The sequence below is a fragment of the Leucoraja erinacea genome, chromosome 21, assembly GCF_028641065.1.
Source record: "Leucoraja erinacea ecotype New England chromosome 21, Leri_hhj_1, whole genome shotgun sequence".
Taxonomy (NCBI): domain Eukaryota; kingdom Metazoa; phylum Chordata; class Chondrichthyes; order Rajiformes; family Rajidae; genus Leucoraja; species Leucoraja erinaceus.
Window position 1 is genome coordinate 6,354,697 of NC_073397.1, and position 15,345 is coordinate 6,370,041.

Consider the following 15,345-nt stretch of genomic DNA (forward strand, 5'->3'; position numbering starts at 1 on the left):
CTCAGTCCTGTAAAACATATTAGGGACCGATATTTCACCACGCATCACACAAATCATTCTAAGATCCTGAAGATAAACTGTCGATGATGGAAATAGTAAATTAAAACAGTAACTGCAAATGCTGGAAATAATCAGCAAGCCAGGCAAGCACCTGTGGAAATGGAAGCAAAGATAACAATTGAGGTTCATAATTTTTGTCAGAAATGAAAGTAGAGCAGGAGATCTTTATCTGGTTTCTTGGCGATATGCATCACTCAAGAACGTGATGATAAAAATTACCCAGATTACTCGGTCACCACAAATGGCTGTTTGTGGAACCTAGATTTGTTATTATATAACAATTACTACATTTCAAATTTACTTTACTGATCAAAGAGCAGTTTGAGGTATCTGAAGGTCATGATTTGATTCTGAACCAAACATTTCCACACATTGGTTGTGGAAATTGTTGCAAATTTGGAAACCTCTGCATCATTTATCTACGAAGTTCACCCAAACGTTAGATCATCTACACTCTTATTCAGTGGTATTCCCTTTACTTCATATGCTTTGATCAGAGATACCTTTACCAGAATCACAACAGTACTTTTTATGAAAGGTTCTATTTAGATCTGTGCAATACTAATGGTTTGTTGAAATAAAAAGGGATATGGGATAGGGAAGAAAGAAGACAGGCTGGGAGGGGGAGGTGAGTAATATAGGCTAACACTGTTCTAGATCTGTTATTACAACTGTAATTTAGACTTTGTACAAATTGTACAGGTAATCTTCAACATGAAAAAGTAACATACTCAGAGACAAAATACCTAGGTATAAAATATAAAGCAGTGTAGTAGTTACTAAAATTACATGCTTTCTTATTGCTACAGTGATTTTTGCTTTTTTGTACTGTACCACAACTTGTTCTGAGCATATAATTTGCATAAATTATTCAAGTTTAAGAAAAAAACCCACACATCTTCACTTGATGCTACTGTATAGTTAATATATAAACAAAACTTTCTAAGTATCTCTTTATTAAAAGAGAAATAAAAATGTCATTTGCAACTGGAATTCTGAGGCCAAATACAAGGGATTACACCTTGCTTTGTATTATCTATACCAGCATAGTACAGGTGGCTGTTGGTTGGACCAGAGGAGCCAGATCTGATGTTCACCACGTTCACACAATGCCTACATGTTTATTTTTTTTCTATTTTCTTTAAAGGACTATGAATGACCAAAGACTAGCATTTATAATTTGTAGCAAAATTTGGTTTATGTAGAAACAAGCCATGTTTGCATTTGGATAGACTGAAATGAGTTAAGCTAAAATTAAAAAAAAGCAAATGATGCTGCGATGTCTGGTCACTTGTTAAAGACCTCACTCTTCTGAAGTGGTTAATTTGCACAATTTTGTACTTTTTTTATATATATATACTAAACAGCATTTTTCCTTCTTTATAAACCAGAAAAAAAAAACTAAACTACAGATAAATTCCCTACCTTGAGCTAATGCTGCAGATAGGGCTGACAAAGCTGTACAGCGCAATCAAACATACTTACATCTTAGCTCATTTTACAGGTACAGCCATAATCAAGGCACAAAGATCTTCTACAAGTTATTTTCAATAAAGTTGTACAAAATAATAAATTTTACAGTCTGTACAAGAATAATAATCCAGCAGTGAAATAAACAAGTGGAGGAACAGGGAAGTAGTGTGAAAGGGATCTGGGTTTGGCAGGAGAAGGAACAGGAGATTATTGGGTGAAAGATAATGAATAAAGCTGAAAGGTTCACCTGTGGAGAACTAAAAGTGTGTGTGTGGTTAATTCATTCTACAATCACAGCCAAAAAGCAGTTCATCACAATCTAGATCCAAGGACTGCCAAAGATTTTTTCTTAAAAATTCCCATCTAAAACGTAGTGGGGGTTTTTAAAGCAGATTTTTTTTTTGCACTGTTCAGATCTGCAGGGATTCAACATCTCCGTTCCACACCTTGTCAGGCCTGGATAACATCACAGTAGATCTAGTCTTCAGCGTGGACTCGGTACCTTCACGTTTCCCGTTGCTGTGAATGGATACATGTTCGGTATTATGCCTTTATGTGAGCCCACAACAGCGCTGATTACCTTGGAAAAGGTGTTTCCCAATTTGTGTGTAGATTTTTGTTGTTGTTTTAAAATCCTTCAAGTACTCCTTGTTTAGGGCGTTTTGTTTGGGGTTTCGTTAAAGTAGTAAGGAAACCCACACAGAAATGGCCATTTGGGTGATGCCACCTCACACTGTCCAGAGGACAGAGGCAAGCAAAAAGTGCTGCTGTTGTCCAGCAGGGAGAAAAGTGGATGGGTGCATTCGAAGAGAGACTGCACCAGTTCTCTTCCACCCTGTGTGGGCGTCAAATGAGAAATAAAGAGTCCAAGACACAGAGATAAGTGCATCCCATCACAATAATTCATACTGACGAAGGTGCATACGTTGAATAATGTCCCGACAGTCATTAAACACCCTGCGGATATTCTCAGTATCCACTGCGCACGTGAAGTGAGGGTAGCAGTAATGCCTTCCATCACCGCTGGCTGTGCTGATTCTCTGTGAAGCAAACAACAAGTTGGTTTTAATAAAGTGCGACAGTTTAAGTTAAAACGTTATTTTACGTCAGACCTACTCTGCAAAAAGGGTTATTACAAATACCACTCATCTAAAACAGTTATTTGTAAAGGATGTTATGTTGTAGATAATTAATTGATTGCATTGCAACTTCTTATGAATGATGAAGTGCTCTAGTACAATCCCACAGTTTCCTTAAAACCATATTCCCCCAGTGGAACGTGGAGATTTGCTGAGTTCCACCTGGTCAGAAAAACGGAGTTTTCTGGGGGTCTACATTTTGTTTCTGTTTATTGCTTTTTCTGGGATGATAACACTGGCAGCTGGTATTGTCATTTAATTGGTACCCAGCAGGCTCAACACAAAGTTCAAAAGCTGCTGCCCTAAATAACACCATGCTTATTCATTATTTTGTTAATAAATGCTTAGGAAAATTGATATTGAAAAGTGCACTGAAGTTGCTCACTGCCTGTTCATCAGTCTTTATATTGCCAGTTATATCTGGCACTGATAGTGATCACAATCTATGAACAATTATTTTAATCAACCACTGAAATTACTGAGGGATTAAAATATATTAGATGCAAAAGTAAACAGGTTATAGTGATTTGTTGCAGTGGCAAAGAACTTAACAATTAAAAGTGCATTTTTTGAAAAGGGGAAGAAATGTTGAGGAAGGTAATTCCTGATAGAGCCTAGACAGCATAGTCAGGTTTGTGCAATGGGCTCAGGTTATGAAGAGCAAATGGTAGGAAATTGGATAAATACTTGAAATAAGTACTTGTAGAGAGCAGGCACAAACTTGATGGTCCAAATGATCACCTTCTGTGATACAAGCTTCTGCGACTCAGTATCAGAGGTAAAGAAGTTTGGGGGGATAGTTATGGGATCAGAGATCGAAACAAAGGACATGTAGACAGGTTTTTAATTTGACTATAATCTGAAAAATGACAAATTGCGATATATGTCAGAAACTGTAAAAATAGAGTAATGTGCTTATTTACCAGGAACTCATCTCTTATGAAGTACTTGGCCCTTGTGACTCTTGGGTCTTCATCAGGTTCTGGCGAGGCTGTTGTAGAAAGGCAATAACAAAGAGTGAGCCAACGGTGTGAACCAACCGTAGCTGCATTATAGATGCACTATAGCAACTTACATAAGCAGACATGCTAGGTAACTGTTTTCAGCAGCTTTTAAGGGGAGAAAAGTACTCCACGTTCATGCCCGCTATTCTGTACTGTTTAGATCTGAGCTGCAACCTCCACATTTCAAAAGTAATGTTATAATTCAAAAAATATATATTGGTTATGTTGAAAATGCATTTTGACATTGTTTTTCAAGAGCAAGCACTGATTTTACAAGGGATGTTTGAAGATTAAGTTACAGCATCTATTTTAAAATTTTGGCTGTATACATCTTCTATTTTTGTAACACTCCAGTGTTAACTTCACTGGTATTATTGATGTCGTCTCAGCTTGCACCACTGAGAAATTCAATTTCTCCAAACATAGAAACATAGAAATTAGGTGCAGGAGTAGGCCATTCGGCCCTTCGAGCCTGCACCGCCATTCAATATGATCATGGCTGATCATCCAACTCAGTATCCTGTACCTGCCTTCTCTCCATACCCCCTGATCCCCTTAGCCACAAGGGCCACATCTAACTCCCTCTTAAATATAGCCAATGAAGTGGCCTCAACTACCCTCTGTGGCAGAGAGTTCCAGAGATTCACCACTCTCTGCGTGAAAAAAGTTATTCTCATCTCGGTTTTAAAGGATTTCCCCTTTATCCTTAAGCTGTGACCCCTTGTCCTGGACTTCCCTAACATCGGGAACAATCTTCCTGCATCTAGCCTGTCCAACCCCTTAAGAATTTTGTAAGTTTCTATAAGATCCCCTCTCAATCTTCTAAATTCTAGAGAGTATAAACCAAGTCTATCCAGTCTTTCTTCATAAGACAGTCCTGACATCCCAGGAATCAGTCTGGTGAACCGTCTCTGCACTCCCTCTATGGCAATAATGTCCTTCCTCAGATTTGGAGACCAAAACTGTACGCAATACTCCAGGTGTGGTCTCACCAAGACCCTGTACAACTGCAGTAGAACCTCTCTGCTCCTATACTCAAATCCTTTTGCAATGAAAGCTAACATACCATTCGCTTTCTTTACTGCCTGCTGCACCTGCATGCCTACCTTCAATGACTGGTGTACCATGACACCCAGGTCTCGCTGCATCTCCCCCTTTCCCAATCGGCCACCATTTAGATAATAGTCTGCTTTCCCGTTTTTGCCACCAAAATGGATAACCTCACATTTATCCACATTATACTGCATCTGCCAAACATTTGCCCACTCACCCAGCCTATCCAAGTCACCCTGCAGTCTCCTAGCATCCTCCTCACAGCTAACACTGCCCCCCAGCTTAGTGTCATCCGCAAACTTGGGAGATATTGCCTTCAATTCCCTCATCCAGATCATTAATATATATTGTAAATAGCTGGGGCCCCGGTACTGAGCCTTGGGGTACCCCACTAGTCACTGCCTGCCATTGTGAAAAGGACCCGTTTACTCCTACTCTTTGCTTCCTGTTTGCCAGCCAGTTCTCTATCCACATCAATACTGAACCCCCAATGCCTTGTGCTTTAAGTTTGTATACTAATTTTTTATGTGGGACCTTGTCGAAAGCCTTCTGGAAGTCCAGATACACCACATCCACTGGTTCTCCCCTATCCACGCTACTAGTTACATCCTCGAAAAATTCTATAAGATTCGTCAGACATGATTTACCTTTCGTAAATCCATGCTGACTTTGTCCAATGATTTCACCACTTTCTAAATGTGCTGCTATCCCATCTTTAATAACTGACTCTAGCAGTTTCCCCACTACCGATGTTAGACTAACTGGTCTGTAATTCCCCATTTTCTCTCTCCCTCCCTTCTTAAAAAGTGGGGTTACGTTTGCTACCCACCAATCTTCAGGAACTACTCCAGAATCTAAAGAGTTTTGAAAGATTATTACTAATGCATCCACTATTTCTGGAGCTACTTCCTTAAGTACTCTGGGATGCAGCCTATCTGGCCCTGGGGATTTATCGGCCTTTAATCCATTCAATTTACCCAACACCACTTCCCGGCTAACCTGGATTTCACTCAATTCCTCCAACTCCTTTGACCCGCGGTCCCCTGCTATTTCCGGCAAATTATTTATGTCTTCCTTAGTGAAGACGGAACCAAAGTAGTTATTCAATTGGTCCGCCATATCCTTGTTCCCCATGATCAACTCCCCTGTTTCTGACTGCAAGGGACCTACATTTGTTTTAACTAATCTCTTTCTTTTCACATATCTATAAAAACTTTTGCAGTCAGTTTTTATGTTCCCTGCCAGTTTTCTTTCATAATCTATTTTTCCTTTCCTAATTAAGCCCTTTGTCCTCCTCTGCTGGTCTTTGAATTTCTCCCAGTATGCCGCTTTTTCTGGCTAATTTGTACGCATCATCCTTCGCTTTGATACTATCCCTGATTTCCCTTGTTATCCATGGATGTACTACCTTCCCTGATTTATTCTTTTGCCAAACTGGGATGAACAATTTTTGTAGTTCATCCATGCAGTCTTTAAATGTCTTCCATTGCATATCCACCGTCAACCCTTTTAGAATTAATTGCCAGTCAATCTTGGCCAATTCACGTCTCATACCCTCAAAGTTACCTTTCTTTAAGTTCAGAACCATTGTTTCTGAATTAACAATGTCACTCTCCATCCTAATGAAGAATTCAACCATATTATGGTCACTCTTGCCCAAGGGGGCAAGTACAAGATTCCTATTGAGACACAAAGCCTTCAGGCTTGTTTTTACAACACTCTTACCCCTTACACAATTATGTTGAAAAGTGGCCCTTTTTGATTTTTGCCCTGGTTTTGTCTGCCTGCCACTTTTACTTTTCACCTTGCTACCTATTTCTTCTACCCTCATTTTACACCCTTCGGTCTCTACGCTCACACATTTAAGAAACCCTTTCCCTTTAACTCTATCCTCCACTGTCCCATTCAACACCCCACCCCCCTTATTCAGTTTAAAGCCACCCGTGTAGCAGTGGCAAACCTGCCTGCCAGAATGCTGGTCCCACACCTGTTAAGATGCAATCCGTCCCTTTTGTACAGTTCCCCCTTACCCCAAAACAGATCCCAGTGATCTAAGAATCTAAATCCCTGCCCCGTGCACCAGATCCTCAGCCACACGTTCAGGTCCCGTATCTCCCTGTTCCTGCTCTCGCCAGCACGGGGAACTGGAAGCAAACCGGAGATAACAACCCTGGAGGTCCTGCTTTTCAACATTTTTCCGAGCTCAGTTTTAAATTGCAGCAAGCTTTGCTATTTAAAATATTTCTTTAAGTCGGGTACAGGGGCTCAGATATTATTAGTTCAGGGATAAAGGTTCATTTAAGTCTGGAAATGGATACTCAGGTTTTTTGAATGTGAAAAATGCAATTTTGACAGCATCAAATTAAGCTCCAGCTACAATAAGCCATAAATTGAGATATGGCCCCCTTTTTTTTTTAATGAGTAAATCAATCTAAAGAAAGTGGAGGGGGGTGGGGGGAGAGTAGCAAGTGTGGAAGCATTCTTGCCTGGCCCTCAATTATGCTGGAGAAGTGGTCATCCACCAAGACATCCTCTGTTTTCTTGGGCTGACAGGTATCAAGGCCTGTAAATTCCTACATTCAAGATGAAAACAATGATCCCAGTTTCATATTTAAATGGCCAGTCTGCTCCCCGAGACAATTCGCTGCATATTTGGGGATTGTACCAATGTTTGTATTATTTAAAATATTAATATTTCTCAACCCTAACGCATTTTACAGTATTACAACTGGGCAATAATTTCCAAATGGGGCTGAGGGATGACTTTCAGCCTCGCTTGGTCCGTGAAACTGAATAGCACTGAGATAAGAGTGAAATATATAGGTTCATACCAAATTATTTAAATGATTTCTCCAATTCACAATGTTTGGAGAAATGTTCTACAATTTTGTAGAATAAATTATTTGTGGAGATGCAAAGAATACACACTCAAAATGAAGGATGTACATAAATCACTACAAATAGATATTCTTGGCTCAGGTATTTTTATCGAGCCACATATTTAAAACTGGTCACTGGGTCAATTCACTCTGTTCATTTGCATTTAGCTTATTTACCAAGAATAGGGGAATGTATAAAATGTAATTGTATATGCAACAAGAAATTAGATCATATTGCATTAACCCATAATCTTGCATTTCCATTAGTAGGAAGCATACAGTAGATTCAATATTAATTCTATATCAAACTTAATCCTGATTTGTTAATCAGAATTGTAAATGCACTGGTAAAAATGTTTATTTCAAACTGCTACTGCTAAGAAATAGTGCTATCCCAAGTAATATGCATCAGTGATGCTTGTGCTGAAGAAAATAAACACGAGAATTAACCGCAATCTTAGAACCAATTTTTAAAGCAAGTCATCTAATGCTGGTTAGGAATTTGCGATTTATGACCAAAGTACCAGGTGATATCACTCACCACTGCTGACTAATCTTTAAAATTATTTTAAATATAGACAATCCTTGTCCTTTGAAACAAAGGACAAGGGAATCAAAAATCCCTAACACACCTCAAAATAGCGTCCCTGAATGTTATGCATGACATTCTATAGAATACAGAACAGTACAGTACAAGAACAAGCCCTTCTTTCCACAATGTCAATGCCGAACATGATGTCATAGCCATCTCTTATCGCCTGCACATAACCCCTATCCCTCCATATGCCTATCCAAAAGTCTTATAAATGCCACAATTACCACAAAATTCCATTCAATTGAAGGAAAAAAGATGTAGATATTGGATGCTACGAAAGAGTAAAATAAAATGAGTGTAGCGGACGCGGAGTTGTCCGTTAAAGAACTAGGCAGACACGAAGTTTGTCCGAAATACTGGTTCTTTATTCTACACTAATTCGCCTCACTTAACTTTAAGGGCAGGCTCCAGACGCTCCCTGGAACCCCTGGTGTGCTTGGCTCTAGGCCTCTGCGCCTTCCTGGGCACTGTGGGCTGCTGGCCCACTTCCTGCCGTCTGGACAGCCACAGCTCGTCGGCACGCTCCGCTTAGAGCCCAGGGATTAGGGTTGGGAGTGGGCAGATGTCGTCTGGAAGCTGTTGCAGGTAGGCATATTCAAAAAGCATGCAGTGATGGTGGCCATCCATGAATGAGAGCATCTCGCTCATTAGGGCTGATGGTTTACCGTCGCCGAGCTGGCCCATGTTGTAAATGCGGGCCACTCGCTCCATCCGACTGAGGCTGAAGGTATGGAGCAGCAACTCCTTCAGGCCGCCATATTTATCGGCCGCCAGTGGATCCTGGAGGAAGGGGATGGCGCGGCGCATTTTTCTTCCAGAATACCTATTCTGGACTTCGGGGTCACCAAATGTAGCGGACGCAGAGTTGTCCGTTAAAGAACGAGGCAGACATGAAGTTTGTCTGAAATACTGGTTCTTTATTGTACACTAATTCTCCTCACTCACCAACACTGTGCGCATTAACCCTTAAATACTACCCAGGGACACCCATGACCAAACCGTGATCCCTACCTTTCATCCAGTACCGTCACATGAGGAGTATTTTGTTGAAAGTGGAGTCAATCAAAATATTTTTATGATCATGTATTTAAATAATTTAAAGTAGCAACTTTAGAGCAAAAGTAGGAGCGTGATAAAGGCATTTTACTTGTGATTCAAATATTCTCTATGTTTTTCTTGATTTAACCAGATAGCTATTACTTAACATGGATTGGTGATTCTCTCTCACCACACTCCACTTTAAAAACAATAAACAGTCATAGGTCTCAATTGTTTCTTCAGAGAAAGAAAAAATATTTAATCATCATCCTGTTGATGCAAGCAAGAGATTGCCTACAGAAATTTATTTTTGTGGGAATGTCAGAGTGCACTGTTGCAGAAAATAATAATTTTTTTGTATGGAAAATCACATATGCATGGATCTTCTGAATGAGGAGGAACATTTAAAATAAAATGCTTACCGTCATCTGGCGTAGTGTAGCGAGCAAACTCGGGGAAGTAGTCCTCTATTTTAGATTTCCCTGCTAGCACTTTTTCTGCCAGCAAATCCTGCTTATTGAGGAAGAGAATTACAGAAATGGTCCGCAGCCACCTATTTTAAAGAAAAGAACATCCAATGATACTGTTGCATAAAAATAAATCCTCAATTTCCCACATATATCCTGATTTTGGCTGATAGAGAATTTGGTTCGATGCAACTTCACTTTGTTCATAACTGCCTCGTTTTTACTACTAAGTATTGTAATTTTGTTTTCAGCTATTGTTTCATTCCTTGTGTATCGTAAAGGTGTTCTCTGCAATTGGGATTGGCAATTGTTATCAATGCTATTTCTATTTTGATTAATCCGTTATATGCTTAGTTTCTAGTATAAAAATTTCCACAGATATGGGGTATAAAATATAAGAGTTGGGATGCTATGTTACAACTTTGCACAATACCGGTGAGACCATATGTGAAGTGGTGCTTGCACGAAAGGAAAGATTTGTTTATGTGGGCAAAACTGCAGAAAAGATTCACCAGGATAGTGTCTGCATTGAAGGATTTTTGTTATGGGTAGAGAAGGATTATGCTGATTTTGTTTTCCATGAGTGAGAGGCTGAGGGATTTCTGATAACAGAAAAGTATAACAGATTCTGCAAGGTACAGATATGATAGGCAGACAAAATCTTTTTCTCTACGGTGGGTACCAGAAACAAGAGGGCATAGGCTTAATGTAAGAAGTCGTTTTAAAGAGGTTCTGAGGGTTTAAGTTTATTTTTTAACAATGTGCGTTTGATATCTGGAATACACTGCCAGAAGAGGTGCTAGAATCAGATACAATCATTGTGTTTACAAGGCATTTAAATGGTCACTTAAATAAGAATAGGGTTCCAGAGTAGATGGGCAAAACAATCAGCATGGAATTGGCAGCTGAAGGGCCCATTTCGGAGCTGTCCTTGACTTTTGTCAATGGCATTACTTACAATCATCGAAAAACAGGCCCAGCTCATCCATGCCGCATAAGATGCCGCATCTAAGTTAGTCTAATTTGTCCGTGTTTGGCTTAACTCCCTCAAAACCTTTGCTGTCCATATACCTGTTCAAATGTCTTTTAAATGTACTGGCCTCATACTTCCTCTAGCAGCTCTTTGCATATGCGCGTCACCCTCTGCGTGAAAAGTTGTCCTTCGACTTCCTCTCTCACCTTTAACCTATGACCTCTAATCTTGGGGGGGAAAAAGATTGTGCATTTGCCACCATTTATTGCCCTTTTGATTGTATACATCTCTATAAGTTCATCCCTCAGCCTCATGCACTCCATGGAATAAAGTCCTAACCTGCCCAACTGTCCCTATTGGCTAGGCCCTCGAGTCCTGAAACATTCTTGTGCATCTTCTCTGCACTCTTTCCAGCACAATGGCAACTTTCCTGCAACAGGGTAACCAAAACTGAACATAATATTCCAAGTGCAGCCTCATTTACCTCGTGTACAATCAAATAGAAGGCAGTTCTAGAAGATGGCAACTTTGTCAAGAGACCCTTTTTAAACTGAACCTAGACAGGGGGGGCTCACACATCACATACAAAAAAATTGCACCAAAATGCCTGCCATTACAACTACCTTCCCTTGTAATACAAGTAACATTGGCATTTGAGGTAATTGGGAACTTGGACATTTAGTTGCCATTTTATGCAGTAGCAAGGCAAGGTTTTCATACTAACTGGCCTCCTGAAGACTAAACAAGGGGCAGCAACAAGCTATGAAGGCAACTAGAAGATTCATATTATAAATTGTAGGTCTCTGAATGACTACTCTCTTCTGACACTTCAAACAACACGATAAATGGGGTCTTTCAACAAAATCATGACCAGCATTCTGAACAGTTTCAATTTTAGAGGTAACTTTCAATTCAATCCAAAAGTTACAGATCCTCGTGTCCTGGCAACATCCTCTTAAATCTTGTCTGCATTTTTTCCAACGAACCAGGAGTTAAGTTTAAATTCTTTAATTTAAACACCAAGGGCAGTAAAATTCTTGAATTCTTTACCTGCTTTGAAGAATGGCTGTTGCATCAATTAGAAAAGTGATGTTTTAAAAATATTAAAGTTAAGAATAAAGGACAAAGCTGGGTAAAATGAAATTATGGAATCAACAATAATTTCATTGAAATGGATAAGTCTTGTTCCCATGTCTCAAATATAAATACAAACATCATAAGTGTAACAAATTTACCTATTGTTCCAGATGCTTTTGAACAGATTGAGAGCTTCTTGGAGGCGATTGGTCTCATTGTCCTCTCTTATAACCATGTTGTAGCTACTGCTAGCCACCACAAATATGATAGCAGTGACATCTGAAAGCATAATGGCTAATAAATGAATCAGACCATATGAATTGAAATTAGTAAAAAAATAAAATTATTGCATTACAATGTCGGCTAATTAACACAACATGGTTTCAAACAAAAACATTTCATTGTTTGAAAACACATGCATAGGTTAGTGTCTTGATAACTATAGCAATATTGCGGACTATGTTGCACAATGTCAAGTGGAACATATCAGTGGTAAAAATATTAAAGTAAGGTGGAATTCTGCAACATAGAGACAATGCAGGCTAATAAGGTATGAAAATGCAGAGTCAAACATGGAACAAGGGATAAAATAGAAAGGAAGGCCAAGATATTATATAGTGAAGGACAGATAAACTTGGAAAAGATCAGAAGAACAAGTTGAGAGAGAAGTATTGAACCAATGCTGCTCTCTATATGGCAAGAACTATTATTACTGTATATGCTATAAAAGTTATTTGAAATTATATATATTTATATTGGATGAAGAGGTCATATGGTTGCAAATTATTATTTTTTACCTGTACAGGTAATTTTTTTAGTCCAAATAATTTGTCCAACAAGCAAAACCAAGATTTATAGCAATGTATTTCAGCCAAATGTAAATGTATCAATAATAGGCCAAATGAAATTAGCATTAATGCCTGTTGTAAACTAGCTAAAATTATCAGTAAACAAAGGCATTTATTGCTTGTAGTTATGAATACTGAATAGTAAGCGGCGTGGATGGGAGCCCCTCATCTTTTAGCATTTACAATGTCATTTCCTAAATAATTGCAGCAGCCGTGAAATTGCAAGGAGCACAATGCTGCAGACATCAGCTATGTCATTTTGCTTGTTGCCACATTGCTATTCGAGAACTATAAGCTTCTTTAAGCTCCATCAATTTGATTCCAAGATGCAAGTAACTATTGAAGTGAACTAGATAAACCGGGCTTTCCCCAGTGTATCATTTAGTTGGCCCAGTGCGATGGACAAAAGCCTAACTGACATCTAGTTAAACCTATACAACTAGACTGGCACTTGGAAATTGTAATGTTAAATGAGTTATGCATTCTTTCTCCTTGAATTGCTGTCTGCCTCCCTGTTACCAAGTGAATGGATATACTTGGTCAGACAATCTTCACACAAGTGTAATACATCTTTATCAAAGCATATTCGCTTCAAATCTTACCATTGAAGCACTGAATCCATTTCCTGCGCTCATCACGTTGTCCTCCAACATCAAACATGCTGCCAAAATAAAATGTTTGAACAAATTCTATGATCAACAGACAAGATAAAGTACAATGAAAAAGCAACTTCCATAAATTGTAGACTATTCACTTTCAGAAAGTGTGACCAAAGTTGAAGATGAAAGTTAAGGTAGTTTAATTTAGTTTATTGTCACGTGTACCGAGGCACAGTGAAAAGCTTTTGTTGCGTGTTAAGCAGTCAGTGAAAAGACAATACATGAAGACAATTGAGCATTGCAGTGTACAGATACATGAAAATGGAAATTGAATTGAATTGAATTCCTTTATTGTCATTCAGACCTTACGGTCTGAATGAAATTTCGTGCCTGCAGTCATACATACAATCATACAATAATAAACAACACTAAACACAAATTAACATCCATCACAGTGTATCCTCCAAGCACCTCCTCACTGTGGTGGAGGTAAAAATCTTAGGGCTGCAGTCTCTTCCCTCCTCTTCTCCCTCTGTGCTGAGGCGATTCCCCACTGGGCGATGGCACAAACAGTCCCGCGTCTCACCGAACCCCGCAAACGGGCCGGCTCAAACACTGCGGCCCGGGGTGGTCGAAGCTGCCGCCCTCCAGTCCAGCGGACGCAGCCGCTGGCCCACGGCTGAACCCCAGGCTCAGGTCATAGCCGCCAGAACGCCGTCCGAGCCACCGGAGCACCGTTCCAACCCCGAGCCGGATCGCCCTCACGTGAGTGCCGTTCCTCCCTCGAGCTGGGCCGCTCCGACGCGAGTGCCATTCCACCCTCGGGATGGGCTGCTCCGACCGGAGCACCACAGCCCCTCACGGGAGAGTCTCAGCCCCTCGCCAGGCCGCCCTCACGGGAGCGTCACAGCCCCTCACGGGAGCGCCGTTCCAGCCCCGAGCTGGGCCGCCCTCACGGGAGCGAGGCCAGGGTGAGTCCTGACTGCCTGCCTCCGGAGTCTCGAAGTCGCCAGCTCCGCCATTAGGCCTCAGCGCAGACGGAGGCAGAGAAGGGGGATACGACAAAAAAGTCGCATTCACCCGAAGGGAGAGACAGCAAGCCCCGTTTCAACCCCCCCCCCCCCACATAAACACAACCTAAAAAAACAAAAACTTAACTAGACAAAACGAAAAAAACAACACACAAAAGTAAAGACAAACGGACTGCAGGCGAGCCGCAGCCGTTCACCAGCACCGCCACTTCCGGAATAAGGTTTAGAGCAAGATAAAGTCCAGTAAAATCCAATAAAAGATAGACCGAGGATCTCCAATGAGGTAGATAGCAGCTCAGGACTAGTCTCTAGTAGTCCAGTCAATCTAGCAAATTTGAGGGGGTTACCCGCCACTAATTGCAAAATAATTTATTCTATTGCAGGAGATGCCAGTATGGTCCTCTAAACACTATACTAAAAGTCCTAACAAATCCTTGCATGGGAAGTGGTGTAATTTGCATAATATGCAAATTAGCTTTCACCATTAGAGAAAATTCATATTTCATAATTTATTTCATAAATTCAGGAACATGGCAACTTGTCTGACTGGTAGCAGTGGTACTCCACAGTTCAGGCCAGAGATAGCCTTCATTAGCATTCAAACAACCTTCAATAACCTTCGACTGCATTCTAACTATCTTCACTATAATTATAGCCTTCAAGAAATTGTCATCAAATCTTATTAAAATATGTCGTCTCTCGAGAAGACTACTAGAGGGTTATAGAGCATTTGAAGGCTTTTTGAAGGCTGGTATGCATGCATTACCTGTAGTAGTCATTTCAATAGTATTCAGCATTCAAATGCATTAAAGTACTCTGCTTTGTAGGTGTATGAAGGGAATCTGAATATTGTGTATCCTTGCAACGTCTACCATGGTCAAGAGGTCAAACCTTTGAAACCATTTGTCATATGTATGTTGCATATGTGACAAATCGGTATGGAAAAGCAACCATTGCCTTTGATGGTTATGAAGATGGGCCTGTCATCAAGGATGCTACACACTGCAGACGCACTGGCAAATCCAAGGGACCAAATGTGATATTCACAGGAGAGACTTCGCTGATACTGAAGAAAAATGAGTTTCGTGTCAACAAAGTAAACAAACAAA

General features: G+C 40.2%; 1 protein-coding gene across 4 annotated transcripts in view; it reads right to left on the reverse strand.

Moving 5' to 3' along the window:
• Positions 1-720: 720 nt before the first annotated feature.
• The window catches only part of gnas (GNAS complex locus), a 281,050-nt gene continuing 266,425 nt past the window's right edge, over positions 721-15,345 (reverse strand). For 2 of the 4 annotated variants that reach the window (XM_055652013.1, XM_055652015.1), the window contains exons 8-12: positions 13,209-13,267; positions 11,917-12,052; positions 9,664-9,794; positions 3,596-3,663; positions 721-2,573 (exon numbers count right to left, since the gene is read on the reverse strand). In XM_055652013.1, coding sequence (XP_055507988.1) covers positions 2,427-2,573; positions 3,596-3,663; positions 9,664-9,794; positions 11,917-12,052; positions 13,209-13,267 — 541 coding nt within the window. In that variant the 3' untranslated portion in view covers positions 721-2,426. The remainder of the gene's footprint in view (positions 2,574-3,595; positions 3,664-9,663; positions 9,795-11,916; positions 12,053-13,208; positions 13,268-15,345) is intronic. The other 2 variants (XM_055652014.1, XM_055652016.1) reach the window with 1 other exon arrangement.